Below are 24,375 nucleotides of genomic sequence, written 5' to 3'. Positions count from 1 at the left end.
TCATTGATGGCTGATATGAGAATAAATACGTATATAGTAATTAAAACTAGCCCTTAGGTGATCAGATACCAGGGAGATGAGGCTGAATAGACAGGAACCAGATATTCCTGTCCTGGAAAACTGTCCATTACCAGAATATACCAAGAACTGTGTGATTTATATGGACCTGAAAGAAATTGCTGCTGCCCCACCGATGTAAGAAAATAACTCATCCAGGTTACATGTTTTGGAATGTCTAGTCCAGGGACAGCAAAGTTTGGGAATGTTCTCAGTTTGTTTCAGCTTTTTCATGTCTTCAGTGTTTGTAACCTATTCAAAAGGTTTCTGGTAACTGAAAATGATACACTGATATGTAGCACTCTGTCTAGCTTATAGCCTGTGGAACAATATAGTATCTGGATCTCTCACAATTTTTATTCCCACAACACTCCCGTGAAGTACTATTCTTCTTATAGGTAGGGAACTGATACTCACTGACTTGCCCGAGCAGAGCAGAGGCTGCTCAAGACAATCTGCCGCCCTAGGCACAACTTCAGTGTGTTGCCCCTATCCCCACCCCATCTCCTTAGAAGTTCAGGGCAGAGACCTGAAAACGTCCCCCAACTTCCTCCACCACTAGAACCAGCTGCTCAGCTCAACCAAAACTGGACATGGGCATTCCCTGGAACTCCACACTCCCATCCCATCCCTTCTCTTCTGCCTGGCCCCTTGTGCTCTACAGCCTCAGCCCAGCCCCCCACAATCTGCACCCCCTGCCTGGTCCCAGCAACTCCTGCAATCCAAATGCCCCCTCTTTTTTTGGATGATCCTGCAGTTATGAACATAGCATGGAACAGTCACAATGTGAATCTAGAGTGGTGGCAAGTGACTGGGGCAGCAGCAGGGTCCCTGGGGGCTGGGCACAGAGTAGCAGGTACAGGCTGAGTGTGGAGATGAAGCCAGGTGGGCAGCTCTGCTTGTGGCCAAAGCCCTGGCAGCACTCATGCCACCAGGAGGAGCCCAGAGCTGCTCAGTGCCTGAGTCATGGCTGTGATCTTACCCATGCTGGGGGCAGGAGTGCTTCCCCAGCAGCCTAGCTAAGGGCTGCTTCCTGCTCCTCAGAGCTCCAGCTGGCAGCAAACCTCTCACGTGGGCAGCCCTGTCAGCCTCATCCCCCAGGGCCACCGCTGACGGAAAGAGATGGGAAAAGTTCCAAAATTTGCTGCCCTGGGCAGCTGCCTAAGCTTGCCTATGCCTAGAACGGGCTCTGCCCAAGGTCACACAGGAAATTTGTGGCAAAGCAGGGAATGGCACTTAGTTCTCCCAAACCCAGGCTAGCATCCTTACTACTGGACCATCACCCTCTGTGCATGGTCTGGATCTTAACCAGTATAGTTTGTCAACTGAGAAACCTCCCCCATAAAGCCACAATCACCTCATGTGACCCAGTCACTAGAGGGGGACAAATACCCACACACTCCTAGTGTGGATTACTTACATGCTTTTACCCACTCAGTACTCCCTTTCACTTCAATTGAACTATGTGGGTGTGCAAAGGTAAGCACATGTACAGCTGTTTGCAGACTCAGGGCCATAGCCATCTGCTTGAGTACAAAAGAACAGAGGGGAGAAGGGAATATAAATGTGTGACAATTAAGACACTAGACTTTCCTCTCAATTTTGGCTACTAAATAAATATTGCAATACAATTCCTAATTTCTATCAGCTCGTGTTTCTTCAATATGAAATGCTTTTTTACTAAAGGACAGTACATACCCATCACTTCTACCTGACAAAACTACTTTTAAAACTGGAGAAAACTCCTTCAGGCAGTGCCATGTGGCAGGAGCTGTATTTTTTTATCTTGTATTTCATACTCATCAATCAGTAGAAACCTCTGAGCTCCATGATATCCCCAGGCAAGATGGGCTCAGACGGATAGCTTTTATTCACCCCCCTCCAACCGCACCAACACTGGGTGGGATCTGAACCTCGTGGAAGTTTTGTGAGGTTAAACCCACCCTGATCCACCCACTACCGATTTCCCCAGGACGGAGACAATCTAGGATCTCCCCTCACGCCCCCAAAGGACCATAACTCAGGCTGGTTTTCCAAAGCCGCGGCGGACCATCTGTGCAATCGCAGCCCGAGTCCAGTCCCGGTGCGTGTTGCCTGCAGGCAGGGGCCGAGCTAGCTCTGTTGCACCTGCACGCGGGCCGGCGGCTGCAGCCCGGGGAGCGCGGCGCATGAGGCGCTGGCCCAGCAGGGGTCACTGCTGCCTCAGCTCGTGTCGCTGGTAGGGCCGGGCAGGGCAACCGGAGCAGTCGGGCGGAGGGAGGAGAGGCTGCGCCCGTAGCGCAGGGGCTAGAGCAGCCGTCCTACTGCCCCTCCCCTCCCGGCACCGGCCGTCACCATCGCCCCTGGAGACAGACACAGCTGAGCTGCTGCCAGGAGCCGGCCCGGGAGAGGGGCAGAGAGCGGCGGCTGCCGGCGGGTCTGGCCACAACGTGGCTGCGCGCTCCCTGCTGCCCGTCGGCAGCCCCCAGCCCCGGCGGGCACCGCGATGCTGCTGGAGGGCTGAGGCGGTGGCGGCTGCTCCAGACCCGGGCCGGCCGGCAGGGACGAGCTCCTGGGGCGGCTGCTTCTCCAGCCCCCGGGACATGCTGCTGCTGGGACGGGAGCCGAGGAGAGCAGGGCAAGTCACCGCCCCGGCAGGCGCAGAGAAGAGGCGGCCGCGGCGCCCCCGGCCCATCCTGGGCCATTGGGGCTTTGCAGAATCCGAGTGCAGGTGGAGCCGCGCCCGCCCGGTGTGTGAGGCGCTCTCTGGCCCTGGGGAGTTCGCATGGGGGGGGCTAAGGGAGCGCTAAGGACAGAGCCGCTGCGCGAAGGGCGCCCCGAAGCCCCAGCCGCTCTTCCTAGCAGCGGCTCGCACGTGCGGCGCACAGGACGCGGGGGAGCAACAGCAGTAGGGTGGCGGCGCTGGGGCTCTCTCCGCTCTGCTCACTAGGAGGAGGGGCAGGAAGGCGAGAGCCGGCTGGGTCGGGCGGAGAAGCGAAGCGGGGTACTTCTGCACATGGCCCCGCGACATGAGCTGCCCGCCAGCGGCTCTCCTTTCCGCCTAGGTAACTCGCCCCCCTTTCTCTGCCCCCCCCCCCCCCCCCGTAAGGCAGGGGAGGGGATGGGCCTGTGGCTCTCCCCTGCCTTGCTGTGCTCTGGTTCTGCACAAAAGAGCAGCCTCAGAAATGGGGTGGGAGTGGGAATGTGGCAAATGATTAACCCGGAGCCACGGTGAGAACAGGTACGGAGAACAGTGGGTGCTAATACAGCCCATGTGCACAGAGGTTTAAAGAACAGAGAGGAGACTGACACCCTATGCTGTACCTTGGCAGGTGGGACCTGGGCAGGGGCTGCGCGCTCCTGGCCCATTGCAATGTGATTTTTCTTTCCCACAGGGCAGCGGAAGGAGCTTCCAATCCCCCCCGGCCTCGCTGAAGACTTTTGCAGGATGCCCACGGAGGAGTTGTTCCTTAGTGTTTAGTTCACCATCTTTATAGCAACTGGATACTCAGCTTGCCAACATCCAAGAAGTACCCACACGCCTGCATCTCCTGGGATCATTCTGTTGCATTGGGACTGCTGAGCTGAATACATTTCTTGTTCATTAGCGGTGGCGTTAATTAAACGCGCTGCTTCTCCCCCTTCTGGAGCTTGGGGTCGCCTTTATCTATCGTTCCCATTTCCCCCAGACATCAAAGCAGTGATGGGTTGTTTCTGTGCTGTCCCCGAGGAATTTTATTGTGAGGTTTTGCTTCTGGATGAATCCAAGTTGACTCTAACCACCCAACAGCAGGGGATAAAGGTAAGCACAGGCTGTGTTGTTTTCATTAGGGTTACCCAGGCACTTGTCAATAATGTTTGAAATGCTTTGTCTAAAGCCCAGCAGTAGGGGGGTAAATTCTGCTTGGGAACGTGCTGTTCCAGAGTGGTTATCAATGCTCATTGCTAATTACTGTGAAATAGAGGGGTTATGTACTTTAATTAACATTTGGTTAACTGAAAAGAAATTTGAATAGTGAATACTTTTTTAAAAAGCCCCAAAAGGTGAAAATCATTCCATAACTTTAATTCTCAGTTACTCCATTGACAGAAATTCACCACAAAAACATGTGTTAATGATGTGGGGCCTTCTAAAAGATTTGCTAGAGTTAATTTCTTAAGGCTAAATGGGCTATTTTATGGCATACACTTGTTTGAACAGATTCCAGCTGTTCTGAAGGACTCATGACATTGTATATTAGATAGTTATTACATAAAAAATCAAGAGCTCAAAGTCCTTTGCTCAAGAGTTAGAAAATACCAGAATTAAGGCTGCCTTTGCAACTTTAATTTGTCCCCTTGTGCATGTGCCCTATGATAAAATGTTTAACTATGACCATATACTATTTTTTCCACAGTACAGAATAGTTGGTGCTCTGGGAATTAATGAGGGTTGTGTGGTGAATGAGTCTGTAGTCTGTAAGATCCCTGCCTCAGTTGTTGCAGAAGCTGAAAGGTGTATGCTATTTTTGGGGACTAGGGCAGATGCCCATTCCCTGCCAGATGCCCATCCCCTCCACCAAGCAGGAGGAGCCATTGGACTCAGGCTGCCAAGTGAGTACTGGGGACAATACATGAAAAAACAGACATGGAAGTGAAGGTTAAAAGTTAAAAATTGGGAATTCAGAGTGAGCTGAAAGGTGTGCGCCTGTTGTGGTTGTTGGGAGATGGTGAGCCTAAACCCTCCGAAAGCTAAATGCCCCGCCCTGCCATTAAACCCAGGCTACAAGCAAATTCCAGGGACAAGAAATGAAAAAATCAAGGATGAGATGGAGGTAAGAAGTTAAAAATCAGGGAACTGGAGAGGGACACCAAGCAGAGAACCCCTGACAGAGCCCATGACCCCTCTAAGCCTAACTAAGGAGTCAGTGGACACCACCCAGAGCAACTTTACTTGGAGGCATGACTTAACAAAGGAATGGAAATAGGCTTCACAGTCTCAGAGCACCCCTCAGCCCCTGATGCAGCTTCATCCTCCTGGAGTGATGGATGGCCATGTAGGACAGTGCCAGGAGGAGGTTGACGAGGAGGTCCTGTGACTTTGTGGGGAACTGATGGGATGTGTGTAAATGAGGAGGTGCAGGGAAAAGTACTGCCAGAACTTCAGTGAGATGTTCTGGAGGAGCCAGAAGAAGGCTGATGTACTCTACATAGATGTACAGCAGGGTCTCCCTCTCACCCCAGAAAGGACAGGTCTCAGGGGAGTTTGTGAACTGCACCAGGTACACGCCTGTGCTAATGGCTCCATTGGTGAGCCACCAACTGGTATTAGTGGACAATGAGATCAGAATGAAGTACAGCCTGGCCCAGTGGGGTTTGTTGCTCTCCTCAGGTGGCAGCAGGTCCCACTACTTTGGCTCAGGGTGGGACACAAGGGCAAGGAAGTGTATTGGGCAACCTTAAGCAAAGGCAGCACTACCAGCTCCACCTATAATTACATAGAGATGTATTACCAAGATTTTCAAAACTGGGTGCCTGAAATTAGGCTAATAAATCCATATTTAGTTGAATACCAAGCAATTTGCAGTGACATTTGACTTCAGTGTTCAAATATGGATTTAGAAATCTAAATTTAGGCATGCAGTTTTGAAAATTTTGATATAGTTTATTATAATATATGTTAAATTACATATATGGTTGCTCATAAACACAGAGACTCAGAGATATAAAAGGAGTATCCTACAGAGAGATGGCATAGAACACAGGACTGGAAGGGACCTGTTGGATCATCAAGTCCAGTCCCCTGCTACTACAGGCAACCCCATCATATAATCCCATTCATAGAATTATCAAGATCCACCCTACAACTAATTAGGTAGTTTCCCCCCCATTACTCCTATCGGAACGCTGTTCCAGAATCACAGAAATGTAGGACTGGAAATGTAGGACCTTGATAGGTCATCTAGTCCAGTCCCCTGCACTGAGTGGAACTAAGTATTGTCTAGACCAGTGATTCTCAAATTGTGGGTTGGGACCCCAAAGTAGGTCACGACCACTTTTGAATGGGGTTGCCAGGGCTGGCTTAGACTTGTTGGGGCCCAGGGCTGAAGTCAAAGCCTGAGGGCTTCAGCCCTGTGTGGCAGGGCTCAGGTTGCAGGCGCCCTACCTGGGGCTGAAGCTCTTGAGCTTCAGCTTTGGCCCCCCTGCCCAGAGCTGTGGGGCTTGGGTTTTGGACCTCCTACCAGGGGCAGTGGGGCTCGGGTGGGGTCAGGCTTTGGTCCCCACTTCTGGGGTCGTGAAGTAATGTCTGTTGTCAGAAGGGGTTGTGGTGCAATGAAGTTTGAGAACTCCTGATCTAGACCAGTGGTTTTCAACCTTTTTTTCATTTGTGGATGCCTAAAAAATTTTAAGGTATGAACTCCTTTGGAAATCGTAGATAGAGTCTATAGGACCCCTGGTTGAAAACCATTGATTTAGACCATTGCTGATAGTGGCTTGTCTAATCTTTTCTTAAAAACCTTCAATGACAGAGATTCCATAACCTCCCTAGGTAATTTGTGCCAGTTCTTAACTACCCTTTTAGGTAGGAAGTTTTTCCTAATGTCTAAACAAAATCTCTCTTGCTGCAATTTAAGCCCATTACTACTTGTCCTGTTCTCAGTGGTTAAGGAGAACAATTTATCACCCTCTTCTTTATAACAACCTTTTATGTACTTGAAGACTATCATCAGGCCCCCCCTCCCCCCCAGTCTTCTTTTCTCCAGACTAAACAAACCCAATTTTTAAATCTTTCCTTGTATTTTCTAGCCCATTAATCATTTTTGTTGCTCTCCTCTGGACTTTCTCCAGTTTGTCCACATCTTTTCCTAAGTGTGGTGCCCAGAACTTGACACAGTATTCCAGCTGAGGCCTCATCAGTGCTTAGTAAAGTGGAAGAATTACTTCTGGGATCTTGCTTAGAACACTCCTACTAATACCTGACTCCTCTGATGTAGAACCCTTCTAATTTCCAGCCTAAATTTATTCATGACCAGTTAACACTTGTTTGTTCTTTTGCCAACATTGTCCTTTAGTTTAAATAGCATTTTTCTCTTCCTGGTATTTTATACCCTCCCTCCCATCAAGGTATTTATAGAGAGCAATCATATCTCTCCTCAGCCTTCATTTTGCTATGCCAAACAAGCAAAGCTTTTTAGTCTCCTCTCATAGTCTGTCCTCAGCCAATTTCTGTTTCAGCAGTTAGCACACTCCTACTTTTTGTTTCGTGGTTATTCGTGCAAATATTAAATCTTGGTGCCCAATCTGAGCCTAGAGGAACTCTATGAATAACCTCCCTCACTTCCTATGAGTAATTTCATAGACCCTCCCAATCCTGAAAAGGCACTGGTATGTGTGTGGGTCCTTATGCCTACATAGTTCCTGTTGAAGTCAGGACTCCACATGAAAATAAGGGCCCACATGCAAATCTTTTTCAGGGTTGGAGCCATATGGAGTTCAGTGAAAGGAATGGTCTGTTTTAACTTATTCTAACCGTAGATTTCCATTTACAAAATAAGTTTTGTAATTATTTCTCTGTAACACAGGTCTTTGTTGATAATACGTTATTTGACATTTTAACCTTGAAATAAGCAGCTTTACTAATATTTTACCAGCTGAAAGTTCGAACTGACTCATTAACTTTACTTCTATATCATTAAAGTATTTTTCAGGTTAGTGACTTTATTTGTATGTATACATTTAGAGATCCAGGGATTAGTTTGGTTTACTTTGTTTTATGATAGTATTTCTGTTTTGGCATAAGGTACAGGTTGTAAGCCTTTCTATTTATCTTTTTGCTCTGTATCAAAGCTTCTGTTGGAGCTTCACATCATGGATCTACCCTCTCCTCTGCGCTCATTCTTTTAATTAGGTCTAATGATGTGTGGGTGTGGGGGGGATGTCTCAAGTACTGTTTAACAAACCTTGAACTGCCCAAGAAGAAGGGAAAACTCTTAAGTGTTAATAAAAATAGTAAATTTTTATAAATAATAGTTAATCCTAGACAATTTGGTGGTGTCTCCAATGAATCTGAACTGGGTATTTGATTTAGTATTTATGTATATTTTTGAAAATATCTCAAAGGGTAAATGTAAGCTTTTCAAGACATTTCCACACCTGAGGAACTGTCCCAGATTGAAGTATGAATAGAGGTCAGATATGAAATTGGAGAACTACTAAGTGTGGAATGTAACCCACAGCTTAAGTCAGCCTCTGTATCAGATGCCTGGAGGATAGCTAATGTAACGCCAAATTTTAAAAAGGCTCCAGAAATAATCTTGGCAATTACAGACCAGTAAGCCTAACTTCAGTACTAGACAAATTGATAATTCTGTTCTTTACTGTAGTTTCTATCAGATATATAAAGGGAAGTCATGCCTCACAGATCTATTAGAATTCTTTGCAGGTGTCAACAAGCATGTGGACAAGGGTGATCCAGCTGATGTAGTGTGCTTGGACTTTCAGAAAGCCTTTGACAAGGCTTATGCAGAGTAAGCAGTCATGGGATAAAAGGAAAGGTCCAACTATATGTACAAAATGCTGGGGTCTAAATTAGCTATTACCAGTCAAGAAAGAGATCTTGGAGTTATTGTGGACAGTTCTCTGAAAACATCTACTCAATGTGCAGTAGCTGTCAAAAATGCTAACAGAATGTTAGGAACCATGCGGAAAGGGATAGATAAGACAGAAAAAAATATCATAATGCTATTATATCTATCCATGATGTGCCCACACCTTGAATAGTGCGTGCAGTTCTGTTCACCCCATCTCAAAAAAGATATATTAGAATTGGAAAAGGTATAGAAAAGAGTAAAAAAAAAAATGAGTAAGGGTATGGAACAAATTCCATATGAGGAGAGATTATAGAGATTGGGATTGTTCATCTTAGAAAAAAAGAGATGGCTAAGGAGGCTATGATAGTGGTCTATAAAATCATGAGTGGTGTGGAGAAGAAGTGAATAAGGAAGTGTTATTACATAACACAAGAACTAGAGGTCACCCAATGAAATTAATAGGCATCAGGTTTAAAATAAACATAAGGAAGTTCTTCTTCACACAAAGCAGAGTCAGTGTTTGGAACTTGTTACTAGGGGATGTTGTGAAGGCCAAAAGGATAACTGTGTTCAAAAAGGAATTACTTAGATAAGTTCATGAAGGATAGCTCAATCTACAGCTCTTAGCCAAGATGGCCAGAGACACATTCCCATGCTCTGGATGTCCCTAAACTTTTGACTAACAGAAGCTAGGACTGGACAACAGGGGATGGATCACTTGATAATTGCCCTGTTTTGTTCCTTCCCTCTGAAGCGTCTGGCACTGGCCACTGTCGAAAGACAGGATATTGAGCTAGATGGACCATTGATCTGACCCAGTATGGTCATTCTTATGTTCGTACCTATTGTTTCAAGCAATACCATTATTTCTGTAAAGGCTGCAGGTTTACTGTGTATGACAAGGACTATCAGCAATACAGAATAATGATCATGACAACTGAGGGGTGTATTAATAAATGTTATTTCACTACAGGAATGGATTTGCGATTGTACTACAGACTAACAAAATGAGTAGAGGTTCACAAGATTACAGCTCTGAGTCCCAATTTAATAATATTTAGCGCTTTCCACGTTTAGACCTCAAAGTGTTTAAAAAAGAAAGGAATGTATCGTTATCCCCATTTTACAGGTGGGGAAACCGAGTCACAGAAAGGTGAAGTGGCTTGGCCAAGATGGCACAGCAGGTCAATGGCAGAGTCAGGAACAGAACCCCGACTCTCCAACTTCTACTCCCATGCCCCATCCAGTGGACCACACTCAATTTGGAAGCATTGTAATGTTATATTTCTTGTAGTCACCAAAACTTATTTTGTTTCTGATAGCTCATCATTCTTTTCTTTCATCTTCATTTAAAAAAAAAGAGTTGAGTCATGTGAAAATGAAAAGGTTGGCTGTCTAGCTTTAAGGACCACCATTTCATGTACAAGCAGGCAAAATAACCAGGAGAAGTCATGGAATGGAACCAGCCTTATACATGTTGTTCACATTTTCATTTTCTTGTCGTATGTTGTGCCTAGAGATGCAGTTCAGAGAATAAATATAGTGAGATCATAAAGCAATGTATTCTTAATCCAATACAAGTTATTTAAAGGGCAAGCTTTGTGAATATGGCACATATATCTATGTATATAGCGCCATTCGTATATTAAACTGCTAAGATAGAGGTAGGATCTCTACTGTCACATAAAAGAACTCCTTCCTTCCTTCTTAGAATTAAACAGATGAATTGAGAAACGGGTGGTTGAAAGCCTTGTACTATAAATGAGTTAGAAATTGGTTGTTTATCGAAAGGAAATAACCGGTTTCCCAATACTGTTATTTTGACTAGTTTCCACAGTTGTAAATGGTAATTTAAGCAGGTTTTATGGTAGAGATAGTTTATTTCAAACAGGCTTAGCCCATTTGTTAGTGTCACAAAACATGTCATCAATGTTTTGATCATTTACGGAGGTGTTGCCAAACATTACATATTAATATATGATTCTTCTGTTAAGAATTAGTCATTTTCCCTGTGCACAGCTTTACTTATTGCAAATCTGGTTTTGCCATGGTTTAGGAATCAGAGGCTATGGTTATGTAGCTCATTATAAAATGCTGATTTAGAGTTTACTTGGTGGTACAGATCAATCATTAGATTTCAGAAAGAACTGGTAGCTTGTAATACAAGATATCAAGAATCTCAGAAATTCTTCTGTATTTATTTTTCTTGGAAATGGAATGGAAGTTCTGCAGAAGAAAACAGGTTTATTTGTTCAGAATAATATCAAACTATTCTGAAACAGCCCTGTCCTGTTTTGTATTTCTGTCTTCCTTGTAATAAGGATTACTATTTTAGAAAAACATTAGCTACTTCTCTAAAGCACAGAAATCTCAGTGTTATAATAAATAACAGGTTTAAGTCTGAGGCTAACAAGAAATACACATTTAAAATATTCGCTGTGTATGAAATTCATCCCTATGTACTAGGCCAGCCCAAGACCAGTGTTCCACTTAAGCCCTATTTCAGTGGTTCTCAAACTGTGGGTCGGGACCCTAAAGTGGGTCGCAAGTCCTTTTTAATGGGGTTGCCAGGGCTGGTGTAAGACTTGCTGGGGCCCGGGACCAAAGCTGAAGCCTGAGCCCTGCCACTCGGAGCCAAAGCTGAAGCCTGAAGGCTTCAGCTTTGGGTGGCAGGCCTCAAGTTTGAGGCTCCCTGCAAGGGGCTGAAGCCCTTTGTCCCCCCCCCCCCCGAGGGCAGGGCTTGGGTTTTTGCTTTGGCCCCCCCACAGGGCAGCAGGGCTCAGATTTTGGTTTCCCTTTCCATGGTCGTATAAATTTTGTTGTCAGAAAGGGGTTGCGGTCCAGTGAAGTTTGAGAACCCCTGCCCTATTTAATTAACATTCACAGGATAAAAGGCCAACACCGGAGCTGCAGTTATGAAAGTTGTGTACAGGACAGTTATTCTAATTCTTGCTTGCCAGTTGTATATCCTGAGTGTGAGACAACAGCTCTGTAATCAGATATAACCATCAAACCACTGACACTCTGGCCTGTGTACCACTGAAAACTTATGTGGGACTTGTGGTGGGCTTATGTTGGACTTGTGGTGCCTGGACCTTGTGTGGTCCTCTATACAGGAGTGAATTTCACCCCATGTTTACAAATTACATTATTGGCCAAATCATGTTTAATTTAAACAGAACTCCCTATGAAGGCACTTGACATTTTGTAAATCTGTTGCATATTTTCCTGTACCATAATAATCTCCCACTGAGAAGCAAATAAAATGAGGTCCGAATTTTTAAAATACCTCTCGGAATCTTTAAAAATCAGACCACTTATTTAGGTGCTTAGCTTTAGCCAACCAAATTCAAAGATTTTAATGAAGACATTTTCCAGGTCTCCAAAAATTATGCATTTGCTGAAAGCAACGACACTTTGGAAAGTTTCGATTATATGATTTAAATTAATATCCAGCAATCGTCAGTTAGCTGGGACACCAACTCTTGTAATTATTTCTGGGGTTATTTTCAGTCAGTTTGTAGAGATTAACATTATTTTTCTAACTAAACTTAAATTTTAGGCAATTCAGATACCACAGATTTGACATTTTCAAAATACTACACCTTGTTGGTTAAATTTTTTGTTGGCATAAATTAGCATAGCTCCATTGACTTCACTGGACTGTTTACAAAAGGTCTATTTTCCTTGAGGCAAATACATAATGGATGTGTATGGAAGTTGGGTATAAAACTGCGTACAAAGACATCATTTGTTGTAATAAGCCTGATAAAGAAACTTGGGTTAAAAACTCAAATGAGCGTTAGTATATTGTGTTTGTTAGTATTCTCTCTCTCTCTCTCTCTCGTATATAGTGTTAATATGGTATATGGAAATGGAAAGCAGGGACTCCGTTGTTGATACTGGTTTTTGCTATATGGTATATTTCTCAACTCTAAAAAATCCAAAGTATTATTTTTGTGATAAGAAATTCACTTAGTTATGGAAGTATGCTTTTAAAAAATCCTGCAAATTCTGTTAACACTAAACTGCAAAGATTTTCCACCTGTGATAATTCTTGAAAGTGTAATTTCTGTCTCTGAGCTACAGAATTGTAATTTATTGTCATTGCTCAACATGGAAATTAGTCTGGTTTTTGTTTCCCTTACCCTATCTGGTATAGTATTAAAAGGCCTGTTCTGGATAGAGAAATCCTTTAGAAATTCAGAATATTATTATTTTGTAAAGAATGATTAACAAAAAAGTAAACCCAAGTTAAAGGGACCTCAACTTGAAATTTATTTTTGATCTAGTTAACAACAACAACAACAAAAACTAGCTTAAAAGTACTGCACCTGTCTCTAAGTTGTTCTTGGAATCTTTGTGATTTTACTTTCCTTCCCCCCCATCCCAAAACAACAAACAAATACAAAGTATCAGTTGCCTATTGCTGTGTGAAAGATCCACACAAACAATAGGGGAAAATGACCATACACAAAATATTGTCAAATATGCAATGTAAATAAATTGGAAAAATAGATTTTTTTCTTTAATCTCACTTAAATCGTACTTCTAAGAGTTATTTATAACAATAGTAGAGAAAACATTTAAAGGCAGAAGTTTAAATTGATCTATTTTAATACAACACGGTAAGAAAAATTTCTATTTCATTGGGAAGTTTTACAACATTGATTTAAAATAATACTGAGTAATCAGAGTTCATAGAATACAAGTAGTTGGGTATGTAATCAGCCCTTTCCACATTTTTGTCATCCAGTTAGGAAGGAGTAAAAGGAACAAAGGACTTCACAAACCTTGCCATAAATTAACCACTCTTCAAAATTACTGTCACATATTTGAAATAGATTACTAATTTCTTCAGTGTCTTTACAGATGAGACCAGCAATTTTGAATCCTCCAAGGAATAACCATGTAATGAATGAATACTGAGACACTTTCTTTTTCCCTAGGTGCACTTAACTAAATTAATGAAACCAGTCTGACAGCAAGACAAAAACCCATTAACTTTTAAATGACGTTACCTCTTAATCAACCTGAGGTTTGAGTAACAACATTGTCAGATGTTTGGTGGTTTTAATGAGCAGTGATTTCCTAGTACAGTCAGGAAAATATAAACAGAGATAGTAGTTTTATTAAGTCTTTATCTTTTGGATTTCTATAGTTTTGAGATTTAAAAAGTCACATATATTTGAGTAAAAACAAAATTTAAATACATTTAAAATACCAAGATATGACATCTAATCATAAACCTTATTTTGTTTAGCCTATTAAAAATTGCTAACTCTAATAAAACTACTAACTGGTGAATTAACAGAAATTATGAAATGTAGTCATGTGAAGTTAGAGGAAAATCTTCAGCTCTTAAAGGGACCATATCATTCAGGAAATACCTGAGAGAGAGAATTTAATGAAAATGATGAAAACTACAACTGACATCACTTTGTGAAATTTCTATTGCCAGGACAATATTATACTTGTGTCAGAAATAAAAAATAGGCAGTAATCACTAACAGCTGCTAGAAAGTTGAGAAGCTACCAATAATTTTACTTTCCTGGTCCCATTCTCAAATATTTTATTTGAATCCATTTTCCCCCTTAAGGGTGTTTTCTTCATTCTCTCCCTCTCCCCCCCCCTTTTTTTTTTAATGGTAAGGCATATGTATTAGCTACAGTCAACAACATCTTCCAAAGTGAGTAATTTTGCACCAACATCTGGGCAGGGTTTGGCAGACTGTTTACCAGTGAATGTTTCAAATATTTGCAAATGATTTCCCCTTTTGGACCAGATACAAAGGCTTAATACTGATGGCATATTTTGTACTTCATCCAGTATACAGTTCACTTAATAGTTTAAGGCAAGGCGACAGCCTAAATATAGTCTGCTTGTACTTATGTTTCTGCTGCTGCCTTCACATCATCTCTTGTTGGTGCTGCTGAACCCTCTGGGCATTGGGGTCCAAAAGGCACACTTTAGACCTGTGTTTCTCAACCTTTTTGATCTCAGGGACTGGCGCCTGTCCATGGACCGGTCATTGAGAAACACTGCTCTAGATCATTCCACATTGTCGCATAGAAGTGGATAACCTATAGTAGTATCCAAAAGACAGAGCTACTAATTCAGAAGGTTACTAAATGCTGTTGGTTTTTATTGCAGTATTGAAGGAGAGTCTATATACTTTTCTGAAGTGTGGAACATACTCCTGTACCTGGTCGGGAGGGTGATATTACTCCACTTTTCAAAACAAATTTTGATTTTTAGCAGAATGTTGGATAAAACTTGGTCACTCATCTTTTAAAAAAAAAAATTCTGTTGACTGTAAACCAGGCATTTTTTTAACTTCTGCTCCAGCTAGACTTAAGTTTACTGTGCTCAAATGGCGCCTTTGGAGGCAGAATACTTCCTTCCTGTTTGTAAGACAGGAAGGGTCAGTACAACACAGCTTGGCATGGACAGAGACCAATGGTAGCAGTGGTCACAATAGCAAGTGGATTTAAAATCAGTAATCAAAAAGGAGAAAAGGAAAAGAGAAATGATAGAATTGGAGGTGTGGGGGCAAAAGGAGCTGAATACAGAAGACCGAATAGAGAGGAAAAGATGGGCTATGGTGACAGGGCAGAATAGAAAATTCCTCTTGTTAAGTGTGAACATTGATAGTTCTCTTTTAGGAATGGCAACTAAAATCTCAATGAAAGCTTTTTTTTTTTTTTTTTTAATTAGTAATATATATTGTCATGGAAAAGAAGTGACAAAATTTGACAAGCCTGTCGGTTCTTTTGAAGAGAAGTCTGTTTATGTTTAATGCATAACTGAGGAGTCATCCCTTAGCAAAGATTAGCCTTGTAATGCAACCAAGTGAAATGTTGTTCAGTGAAATCTTGGGTTAACTGCATCATTAACAAATGCTCCCAGATTTAAAAAAAAAATTCTATGGCTTACTTTTTAAAATTCGGATTGTTTGGAATGACGACTCCTATTATCTTTTACTTCCTTCTTCTGATCCTTGTGAAATCGTAGTCTTTATCTCTTACTGTGTACTGAAGAATGTGTATATGTGTGCGTGCACATATGGCAAGTAATCCATCCTATGAGATGTCGATAATGAGTATATATGTTTAATAACAGGGCCATTCATATTGAGAGAAATTTTAAAACACTTGTTTAGCTAAATAATATTCCAAGATCATAACATGTTGAGTTTGATAGTGTTGTTTAGTGTAATACAGAGAAAAGGCAGGAAGAGGGTTTTTTTGGCTGATGGTGTTTACCTTCTCTTCTCAAGAAGGTGATGAATGACTCTTTGTTTATAAGCCAGAAACAAGAAAGTAATCTGTCTTCCTGTTTATGAAGTTTCAGATGGGTGGGTAAAATCAGCAGGAGGCTTATGGCTGGGTTGTACAGTTCAATAATGAATGCCCCAGTACTCTACTATCCTCAGTGTATTCCTGGAAAATAAGAACTAAAAGGTCTCAAGGAGGAATTCTTTTGCTGCATGAATCTCTTAGCAATGGCAAAGGAGGGTCTTTTATATCTTTGCATGCAATACAGGCGTTTGGAGGTCAGAAATCTGTAGCATCTGTGAGTAACTTGTAATAAACTTCAGTGCGACTACTAATGTGCTTAAACATGTCTTATGTGCTTCACTGGACTGGGGCCAGCATGCTTAGCATCTGGCAGGATTAAGCGAAAAGGGAGTCTGTCAAATTAAAAATCCATTGATCTAGGTTCTGATCTCGCTTATTCCAATTTACGTTACTGTAACTGTTGATTTCAGTGCAGTTACTGCTCATTTATATTGATCTAAATATGTATGTGTACTCTGCATTGTAAACCTGGGTCTGTGGGACCCATGCTTGTGGGCTTTCTTGAGCATCCACACAGCATGATAAACCTGGGTTTACAATTGCTGGACCTAGGTGTCTCAACCATGGTAACGTGTCCCTACTGCACTATGCAGGTCTTGGGACTTGGGTCTGCAGCTTGAGTTGCATCCACATTGCAAAATGATAGGGCTCGGACCCAAGTCTCACTGGGACTTGGTCTCAGACCCACCCCCTCAGATGGGTCCTAGGACTTGGGTCAGGAAGCACTCAGGACCCAAGTCAGACAGATTTGTGTGTGAAGGGTAGGGGATGTGGGCTCAAACCTGTGACTGAGACCAGGTTTACAATGCAATGTAGACATACCCAGTGAGATCAGAATCAGGTACATATATTGTAAACAAAATTGTTTCCCTATCCGTGATCACCTTGTTACAGACTAGTAGAACTGAAAGAATATTAAAGATCCCATTTATTTTTTGCTATTGATGCAATTTACTTTTTGTATTGCTCTCATTTTAGACAAGGAAAATTATCCATTTCATACTGGGTTAGTCAGTTTAATTCACAATCTCAGTGCTGCAGTGTGAAGCATTTCAACAGAAGTTGTTTTTAATGAACTTTGTATTTCCTATTGTTTTTTCACAGAAAATACAATTTCTACAAAATCAAATTTACTGACTTTATTTATTTCCATTGGGAAAACTGAAACATATTTTGTTTTGGGTTGGGTTAACCTTAACTTAAACATTTTGGTTTGTCGTAATGAATCGCAGTATTGTGTTTTGCATCAGTTTGACATAAGCTAATGTCATGAGCACTGACATCAATAGGCGATGCAAGGTGCTCAGCACTTTTGAAAATCAGGTCACTTATTTAGGACCTTAAACGTGGATTTAGGAGCCTCACATTAGGCACCCATTTTTGAAAATCTTATTCATAAGATAGATCTTAGAACAGGTATAGATTTCTTAGTTTGTAAACACTTCAGTATACTTACCTATTTGTACAATATCTAGCATGTTTTGGATGCTACTGTAATAATAATAGTAATAATAATGATTAATAATAATAGTGAAGCTCTGGAATGGTGGTCATGCTCAAACATGTCATGGTGGGTGCTACTGTCCCTTCCATTTCTGCAACCAAAGGGATTAAAATATCAGTAAATCTAGGCAGGAGGAGGCATGGAAGGAGGGGTATGCTGCATCCATCATGTCATTTCTAACACCATTGTCCCACCCACCGAAGCCCCTCCACAGGGGTTGGGGGAGTTTGGGCTCCTATGGAAGAAAGGGCAGACCAGAATCAATGAGTTGGAGTACATGAGTTCTCTCCAATAATGTCCCTTCTCCCCATCCCAAGAGGACTTTGGGGTAGTGTAATGCTAAAAAGGTCAGCATAAAACTTAACCACTTCTTCTTCTATGGTATGGGTCTTGGGGCAGCAGTTGGCAAAAAACCAAAAGGGACTGGGCAGGGGGATTCAGGTTACCATATGTCCTGATTTTCCAGGACATTACCTCTTTTTTGAGACTTTGTCCTCTCTCCTGGTGGATTTTTCAAATAACAGGAAATGTCCTGGATTTTTGTAGAGCAGATGCGGTAACTCAGAAAGAGGCCTGATTGGTTTGCTTCCCGATTGGTCCCTCCCCTGCATCCACAGCTGATTAGTCTATTCCCCTGCAGCTGCAACTGCTGGATCCCACCCACCCAGGCCCTGACACTCAGCCCTGGGGGAGGGGGTCCTGCAGGAAGGTTCCTGCAGGGGCTGTTGCTGTGCCCTGCCACTGACAGGGAGTGACACTGCCCCCACCTCCAGTGAGTACCCCCACTGCAGGTACTCCTGCCCGCCCCCCCAACTGTGCCCCCCCCCCTCAAGCTCTCCTCCCCCACAATTACCCCTCCCAGCAGTGTCCATTTTTTGGGAACCTGATATATGGTAACCCTAACAAGACCCAAAGCAAAGGCACAGTTAGCTATGTTCTTATGCAGGTGTTCCCAGGAGTTGAACACCCTACCTCTTGGGTGTATTCAAGAAAGAGACATTTCCCTCTTCCCATCTAAAAAGAAGAGTGAAGAGGCACTCAGTGTGTCTAGTCCCTAAACTACTGGTTTATATTACTGTGTTAAGATTTTGCCCAGGGAGTAATGGTCAAGCAAGAACAAGATAGCAGGAGAGCTGTTGGAGAACTTTTCTAATGTATTAAGTGTGAACTGGCTAATAAGACGACTCAATAAACTAAATGCCTCAAAATGTAAGTCTGTTTTATAAGTAGATTTGAATATGTTATAGTTGAACAGACCTAACTGGGGAGTTTCTGAAAATATAAGTATCCCTTTATCTAAAATCTCTGTCCAGCAAACTATTGAAGAACTTGTGATGAGATTACCTTTGAAGAAATGGATGGAGCCTTTTGCACTGTGAAATGTGGAAAAAGCAGTTGGATGTGACAGTGTCATGGCAACAGAGATATTGACATATGCGGGAAACTTGATCAAAGAGCAAATATGTGAAATCAGGCCCACAATAGACTTGAAGATCAATCCTAGTGAGTAACAAATCTGCTTATTCCTGTTTTAAAGTCAAACAGGCTCATATGTACTTTGAGGTTAAACAAAATCCCTGAGTTCTGTTTGAACACATTTACAATCTTAAAAGTCTCACCTCTCATCCATCTCTTGAGGCTTCTAAGAAATTTTGTGTTTGAGGAGAGAGATTTAGTTACATTATAAAGTAGTTTTACAATTCTGAATGATTTTAGACAGCAGTCAGTGTTTTCCCCTTACATGACATACTCCCTCATACATTTTTTCCTCCATGTATTATTATGATTTATATTTACTAGTAGAATTAGAGGTTCTAACAGAGATCGTGGCCCATTATGCTAGAGCCTGTACCAATACAGTAGAAGTCAGTCCATACCTTGTATAATCTACACTCTAAATAAACAAGAAAAAGTTTGAGAGACACGAAATATGATTATCCTCATTTTGTAGATTGGGAACTGAGGGACAGTGAAGTTAAATGCCTTTGCTAAAGGTCACACAGGAAGTGAGTATCAGAGCGAGGAATTGGACCCAGATTTTCTGAGTGCCATTCCAATACCTTAATCAGAAGACCATTCTTACTGTCTTTCAGCCTCCCACCCACTTCTGAAGATCCCCTCCTATACATTTCCTGACTTTCTGCTGGGCCCCAGCCTTGCTGAACTCAGATATGTTCTGGAATATGTAATGCTGAAGAGAATGGCCCCAGGCATAGGTAATTTCAATGGCTGAGCCTAATGATAGGAATCAGGAGTGGGTGTTGTGGGTCGAGAGGGAGGAAGCCAAGGCCTGTTGGAGTGTCACAAGGTTAGAGAGAGAGAGTGTGTGTGTGCGCGCGCGTGTGCATGGTAGGAGGCTCAAAAAGTTTCAGATAACCCTCTGACCTTTTGACTATATAGCCAAAGGTATCTCCAATCCACTGGATGTTAAACCATCGTTTTATCGTATGGCCCCAGATACAAGTATTTTGTGAATCAGAACTCATTGACCTTTGGGTAGTATTTTAATTCATCTTCCTCAACAGACTGAGTCAGCAGGTGAAAAGTTGTTCAAGTCTCCTCTTGCTTCTTTGGTCTCCCCTCTCATCTCTCCTTTCATCCTATCCTGTTTGGAAAGGGGTGTGCTCAGTATGTATTGATGCATGCTCTCCACAGGCCTTTGCCTGATCCATTTTCTGTTGTTGACCCTGTACTAAGAGCATTTCTCTTCAGCACTCCTTGTCTCTATGGTAACATGAGAGAGGAAGTACAGTAGACAGATGTGCTGGAAAGGAAAGGTCTTGTTGGGCTGAATTCCCATGGGTCTCATAAGCACATAATGCAAGGTAGACACTGGCCAGTGCTTGGGAGAGTACGAAGGGAAAATCTAGGGGTTGCCTGGTATGGTGTTGGCGGTTCAGTAGCTGGCACTTTCTTCCCTTTAGGTCAGTACTAAATCACAGTTCCAGAATGTTGGTAGGGGCATTGGATGTAATGTAAAATTGAGCACCCAACCAGTTGTAGTTATTAAAGGTTCATGGTATTTCATAAGAGCAGGAACTTTAACCCCAGTGTCCTAGTTAGACAGAAAGTAATTACAGGGTAGAAATTTATCTACAGTGTCAGTCACCTATAATCTTTATTTTTGTTCTGCACTGTTACCTGGTATTGTGTACTGTTTAATAGCTGTCATGTTCCACCCAGAGGCTGGGTGAAGTAATTCCTATATATGTCATTGATGTCTTTGGGAAATTTACTGTTGGTTGCAACCAATAGGTTTTGGAGGATTTCTTTATATGCATAACCACCGTTCTGTAGTAATCTCTCCGAAGAGAGTGCAGTTCCTTGATTACTCTTCTGTACTTGTCTTTCCAATGTAGCGTGTCTTGAGGGAACACCTGAATAGGCTATTTATCCTCTTTATTTAACAAACAGCACTCTGAGTAAAAAACCAAAAAAGCATAACAAAGGAACAGGCAACATATGTATAGGAAATACCAAAATGAATCAAATAAGTCAAATACACAAACTTTACTGTAATGCTAAATAATTACATATGACAGAACTGTCTTTTCCAGAATCCATTACTTACATGTAGATGCATGTGCCTTTGGAAATGTGAACTTTCCAGGAATTACTCAGTCCTCAGCCTTTCTCCAAGATGTTTTTACTTCCTGCTGAATTCTGCTGAGGTATTGGATGCAAAAGATCACAAATTCCCTTCTTTAAATTTTGCTCTCTGAGTTGAAGGCTACAGTAACCATAGCTTGTATACAATCAATTTCAAGCTGTCTCCTACCCTTCTACTAGTTTAACCGGTAGCCAGTCTACTCACTGACTTCCTTTTAGAGCTTCCTCTCCTAAAAGCATAGAAGACAACATCTCAGTCTGGCTCACTTGTGTGATTTTTATTGTGAGTCACAAAATTTTTGGTGTGATTTTTTTTTTTTTTTTTAAAGCCTCAGCTGCAGGGATTATGTGATAACTTTAGCTTTCATTTTAAAAAAAGTAAACTTGTAGCCCTTAGGCAGTGGAGAAAAGCTTGTAAATGTGAATCCCAAAGATTCAAACACTACAAGGCTAATACATTTATTATTTTTAAAAAAATCTTGTGATTTGGGGGCCTGTCTCATGATTTTTGACTACTTGGAGCTGAAAATACTGCATCTTGGAGATATATAATGGTGGTTCTTGATATCACCTCTGCAATATTTTAAGGCTACAGAGTCTGAGCTTTACCACATTGTATGCTGTATTTAGAGCATACAGTGATGAAGAATAGCATTATGTGTAAATGTACAGACTGAAAAAGGAGGAGAGAGCTGATGGGCAAGGAAGAAGAAAAAGATAACCCTCTATGTTATCAACATTTCAAACTAGTAACCTGCTGATTTGCTTCAGAAGTGGTAGCACCACCTATAGTTAAGATTGCCTGATGTTTCGCATTATAGGACACCATTTTTAGTTGGTTATAACTTTGTGAAACACCAAAATAATGACACTTGTACTAAAGTTGTGAGAACTGACAACACTGCGATTGGGAAGTCTTGTTATAGGTAGAACAAGAGCCTTGGGTAGAGGTTTGCTCTAGTTATGAGAGTCTTAGTCAAATCTGGAAGTTTAACCTACTCAGAGGATTTCTGTAGCCCAGAATGATTCCCTAGGAGAAGGTTGGTTTTAGAAAAAGAGCTATAACTGAAAAGATTTTGTTTAGCCTTGACAAAGGCTTGTTTTGTTTTGTTTTGTTTTGTTGTGTCTGTTTGTTGTATGGGAATCTTTATAACCTATATGATTTCATTTCCTATGACACCTAAAATTTAAAAAAGTATATTTCCCCCTATATCTTAATGATCCTGAGTCTTTTTTCTGACTCCCCTTCATGGTATCTCAGTCTATAACCCACAGTTCACAAGTGTTACAATTCTGTGACCATTATAAACTCAGTAGCAGTTCATAAATGCAACAAATGGCTTTGTGATTGTCAAATCCTCCTTTTGAAAATATATTTTAATTAGTTCCTATGTAATGTATTATAATATAGCTTAGAGTCAGACATTTCTTTGTATCAGCAAGAGCAGCTGTTCCTTAAAACTTTTTAATTCACTTTCACTTACATTTACCGGTAGTTATTTGATTTGATTTCTCTTTTTTTGATTCACAGACACTATTCAATATCTAATCCTTGATCTTTTGTTTCTATTGTTGGATAAAAAACAATGCCTAGTTGCTTCATGCTATTAGTTTATGGGCCTGATTCTCATTTAGATTAAAGCAGTGGTCTCCAAACAGTTTCTGTCACCCCCTTACCAGTAATGGAATCTGTCTGGGCTCCCCTGGGGGCTGAGGGCTGTGGCCGGGAGCGGGGTCGTGGGTCAGGCTGGGGGCGGGGCCGTGGTTGGGGCTGTGAGCCATGGTTGGAGCCAGGGGCCGGAGGTGTGGCTGGGACTGGAGTTTGGGGTTGGAGTTGTGGGTGGAGCTGGGGGCAGAGTAGAGACGGGTGGTACTCCTTCCCACTCCCTGTGGGGGCTGCTCCCCCAACCGAATGTTCCTCTGCGTCCCCCAGTTTGGGGGACTACTGCATTAAAGCCATGTTCTGGTACTGTAAATGGGCCTTAAATTGGGTGTAAATTATATTTGTCCATTCACATTCACTTTGTAACTGAGAATTCAGGCTCCTGTGCTGGATTTTTAGTTTAGTTACTTAAGTGTTTTTGAAGCAGGAAGAGAATTAGGTCCTTTGCATCCTTCCCTTTTCATCTTTTTTGTTTTCAAGTTTACTTTTCCTGTTTTAATTTATTGTGAACCAGATGATTTAAGCACTTTTATACTGTTATAAAGGTGTGCACACTAGGGGTTGTACCAGAATAACTGTTTTGGTTTAAAAAAAAAAAAATCATACCCCTAACCAAAATAGTTATATTATATACTAGTACAAAAACTGCATGTAGATCAGGACTTAGGTGCCTTTGTGTATATTCTTATAGGAAAATATATTATCTATTGCTAATCATTTATAAGAAAAATGTCTATTGCATAAATTTTGTATATGTGATCAAAATAATGGACATAATCCGCTTTTCTTTCTTTCTTTCTTGTTTATTCACTTTTGTACTGTGTAAATCCTAGCTTTTGAATTCTCTTGGGCAGGGTCTATCTTTGTGTTGCCTATTTGTACAGTGCTCTAATTCCTGATGTGTATTCTTAGGCACTAGCACAATAGAAACAATAATTATAAGAAGTGTAATGTACATTCTGGATTTGTATGAAAATATTTGCTCTACTGTTTCATTTTGTATAGGAGGAAACTGCTGTGTATTTTTAAAATAATCCAAATGCCTTATTGTGGCTGAGGGAGTACAAACCTGTGAAATCAAAGGTATTGTTTAATGACTGTTCAGAACCCTCTTGCTGATAAATATAGCTTTAGTGCTCATGACAGGTAGAATACAAGACTTCCTTTGTTTACACTTTAAAGAAAATCACAACAGCAAGTGTCTGTCTGAGGGTTGGACAGAAGAGTTGAGGAGAATACATTTTCCCTGTATGATGAATCCTTTGCAAGCCTGTACCGAACACAAAAAGCTTGTCAGACAGATCAGGTTTCCTATTTCTGGTAACCATTCATAATGATCTAAGCTGACTCCAAACTGTGTTTGGGTGCATGTTGAACTTCATATTATATACCTGCTGTTTACAGACAATTTGCTGGCTCCTGTTATTTTACTGGTCCAGTACATTTTTGCTTAATCTTCTGTACACACAGTACCCAATCTCCACAGCAAATTCAGTTACACCACTTTGCTACCATTTGGCTGGATTTGCTTATCCTACATTCCTCCTGTGAGCAAGAAAGGGGTTATGAATCAGAGCAAGCTTGAGAAATTGAATAATAGGCTGCAGTCTGTTAGATGTCTTTCTTTTTAT

General features: G+C 41.7%; 1 protein-coding gene across 2 annotated transcripts in view; it reads left to right on the top strand.

Annotated features, from left to right (window-relative positions):
• Nucleotides 1-2,294: 2,294 nt before the first annotated feature.
• EPB41L4A (erythrocyte membrane protein band 4.1 like 4A) overlaps nucleotides 2,295-24,375 on the top strand; it is a 215,585-nt gene continuing 193,504 nt past the window's right edge. Inside the window, exons 1-2 of one of the 2 annotated variants that reach the window (XM_034773024.1) lie at nucleotides 2,295-2,786; nucleotides 3,432-3,838. In XM_034773024.1, the coding sequence (XP_034628915.1) occupies nucleotides 3,740-3,838 (99 nt within the window). In that variant the 5' untranslated portion in view covers nucleotides 2,295-2,786; nucleotides 3,432-3,739. Of the gene's footprint in view, nucleotides 2,787-3,214; nucleotides 3,278-3,431; nucleotides 3,839-24,375 lie in introns of those variants that run through there. The other variant, XM_034773025.1, reaches the window with a different exon arrangement.

Source organism: Trachemys scripta, chromosome 6 (genome assembly GCF_013100865.1).
Source record: "Trachemys scripta elegans isolate TJP31775 chromosome 6, CAS_Tse_1.0, whole genome shotgun sequence".
Classification (NCBI taxonomy): domain Eukaryota; kingdom Metazoa; phylum Chordata; order Testudines; family Emydidae; genus Trachemys; species Trachemys scripta.
Note: the sequence above shows the minus strand (reverse complement) of the source record. Positions and strands in the feature narration are given on the sequence as shown.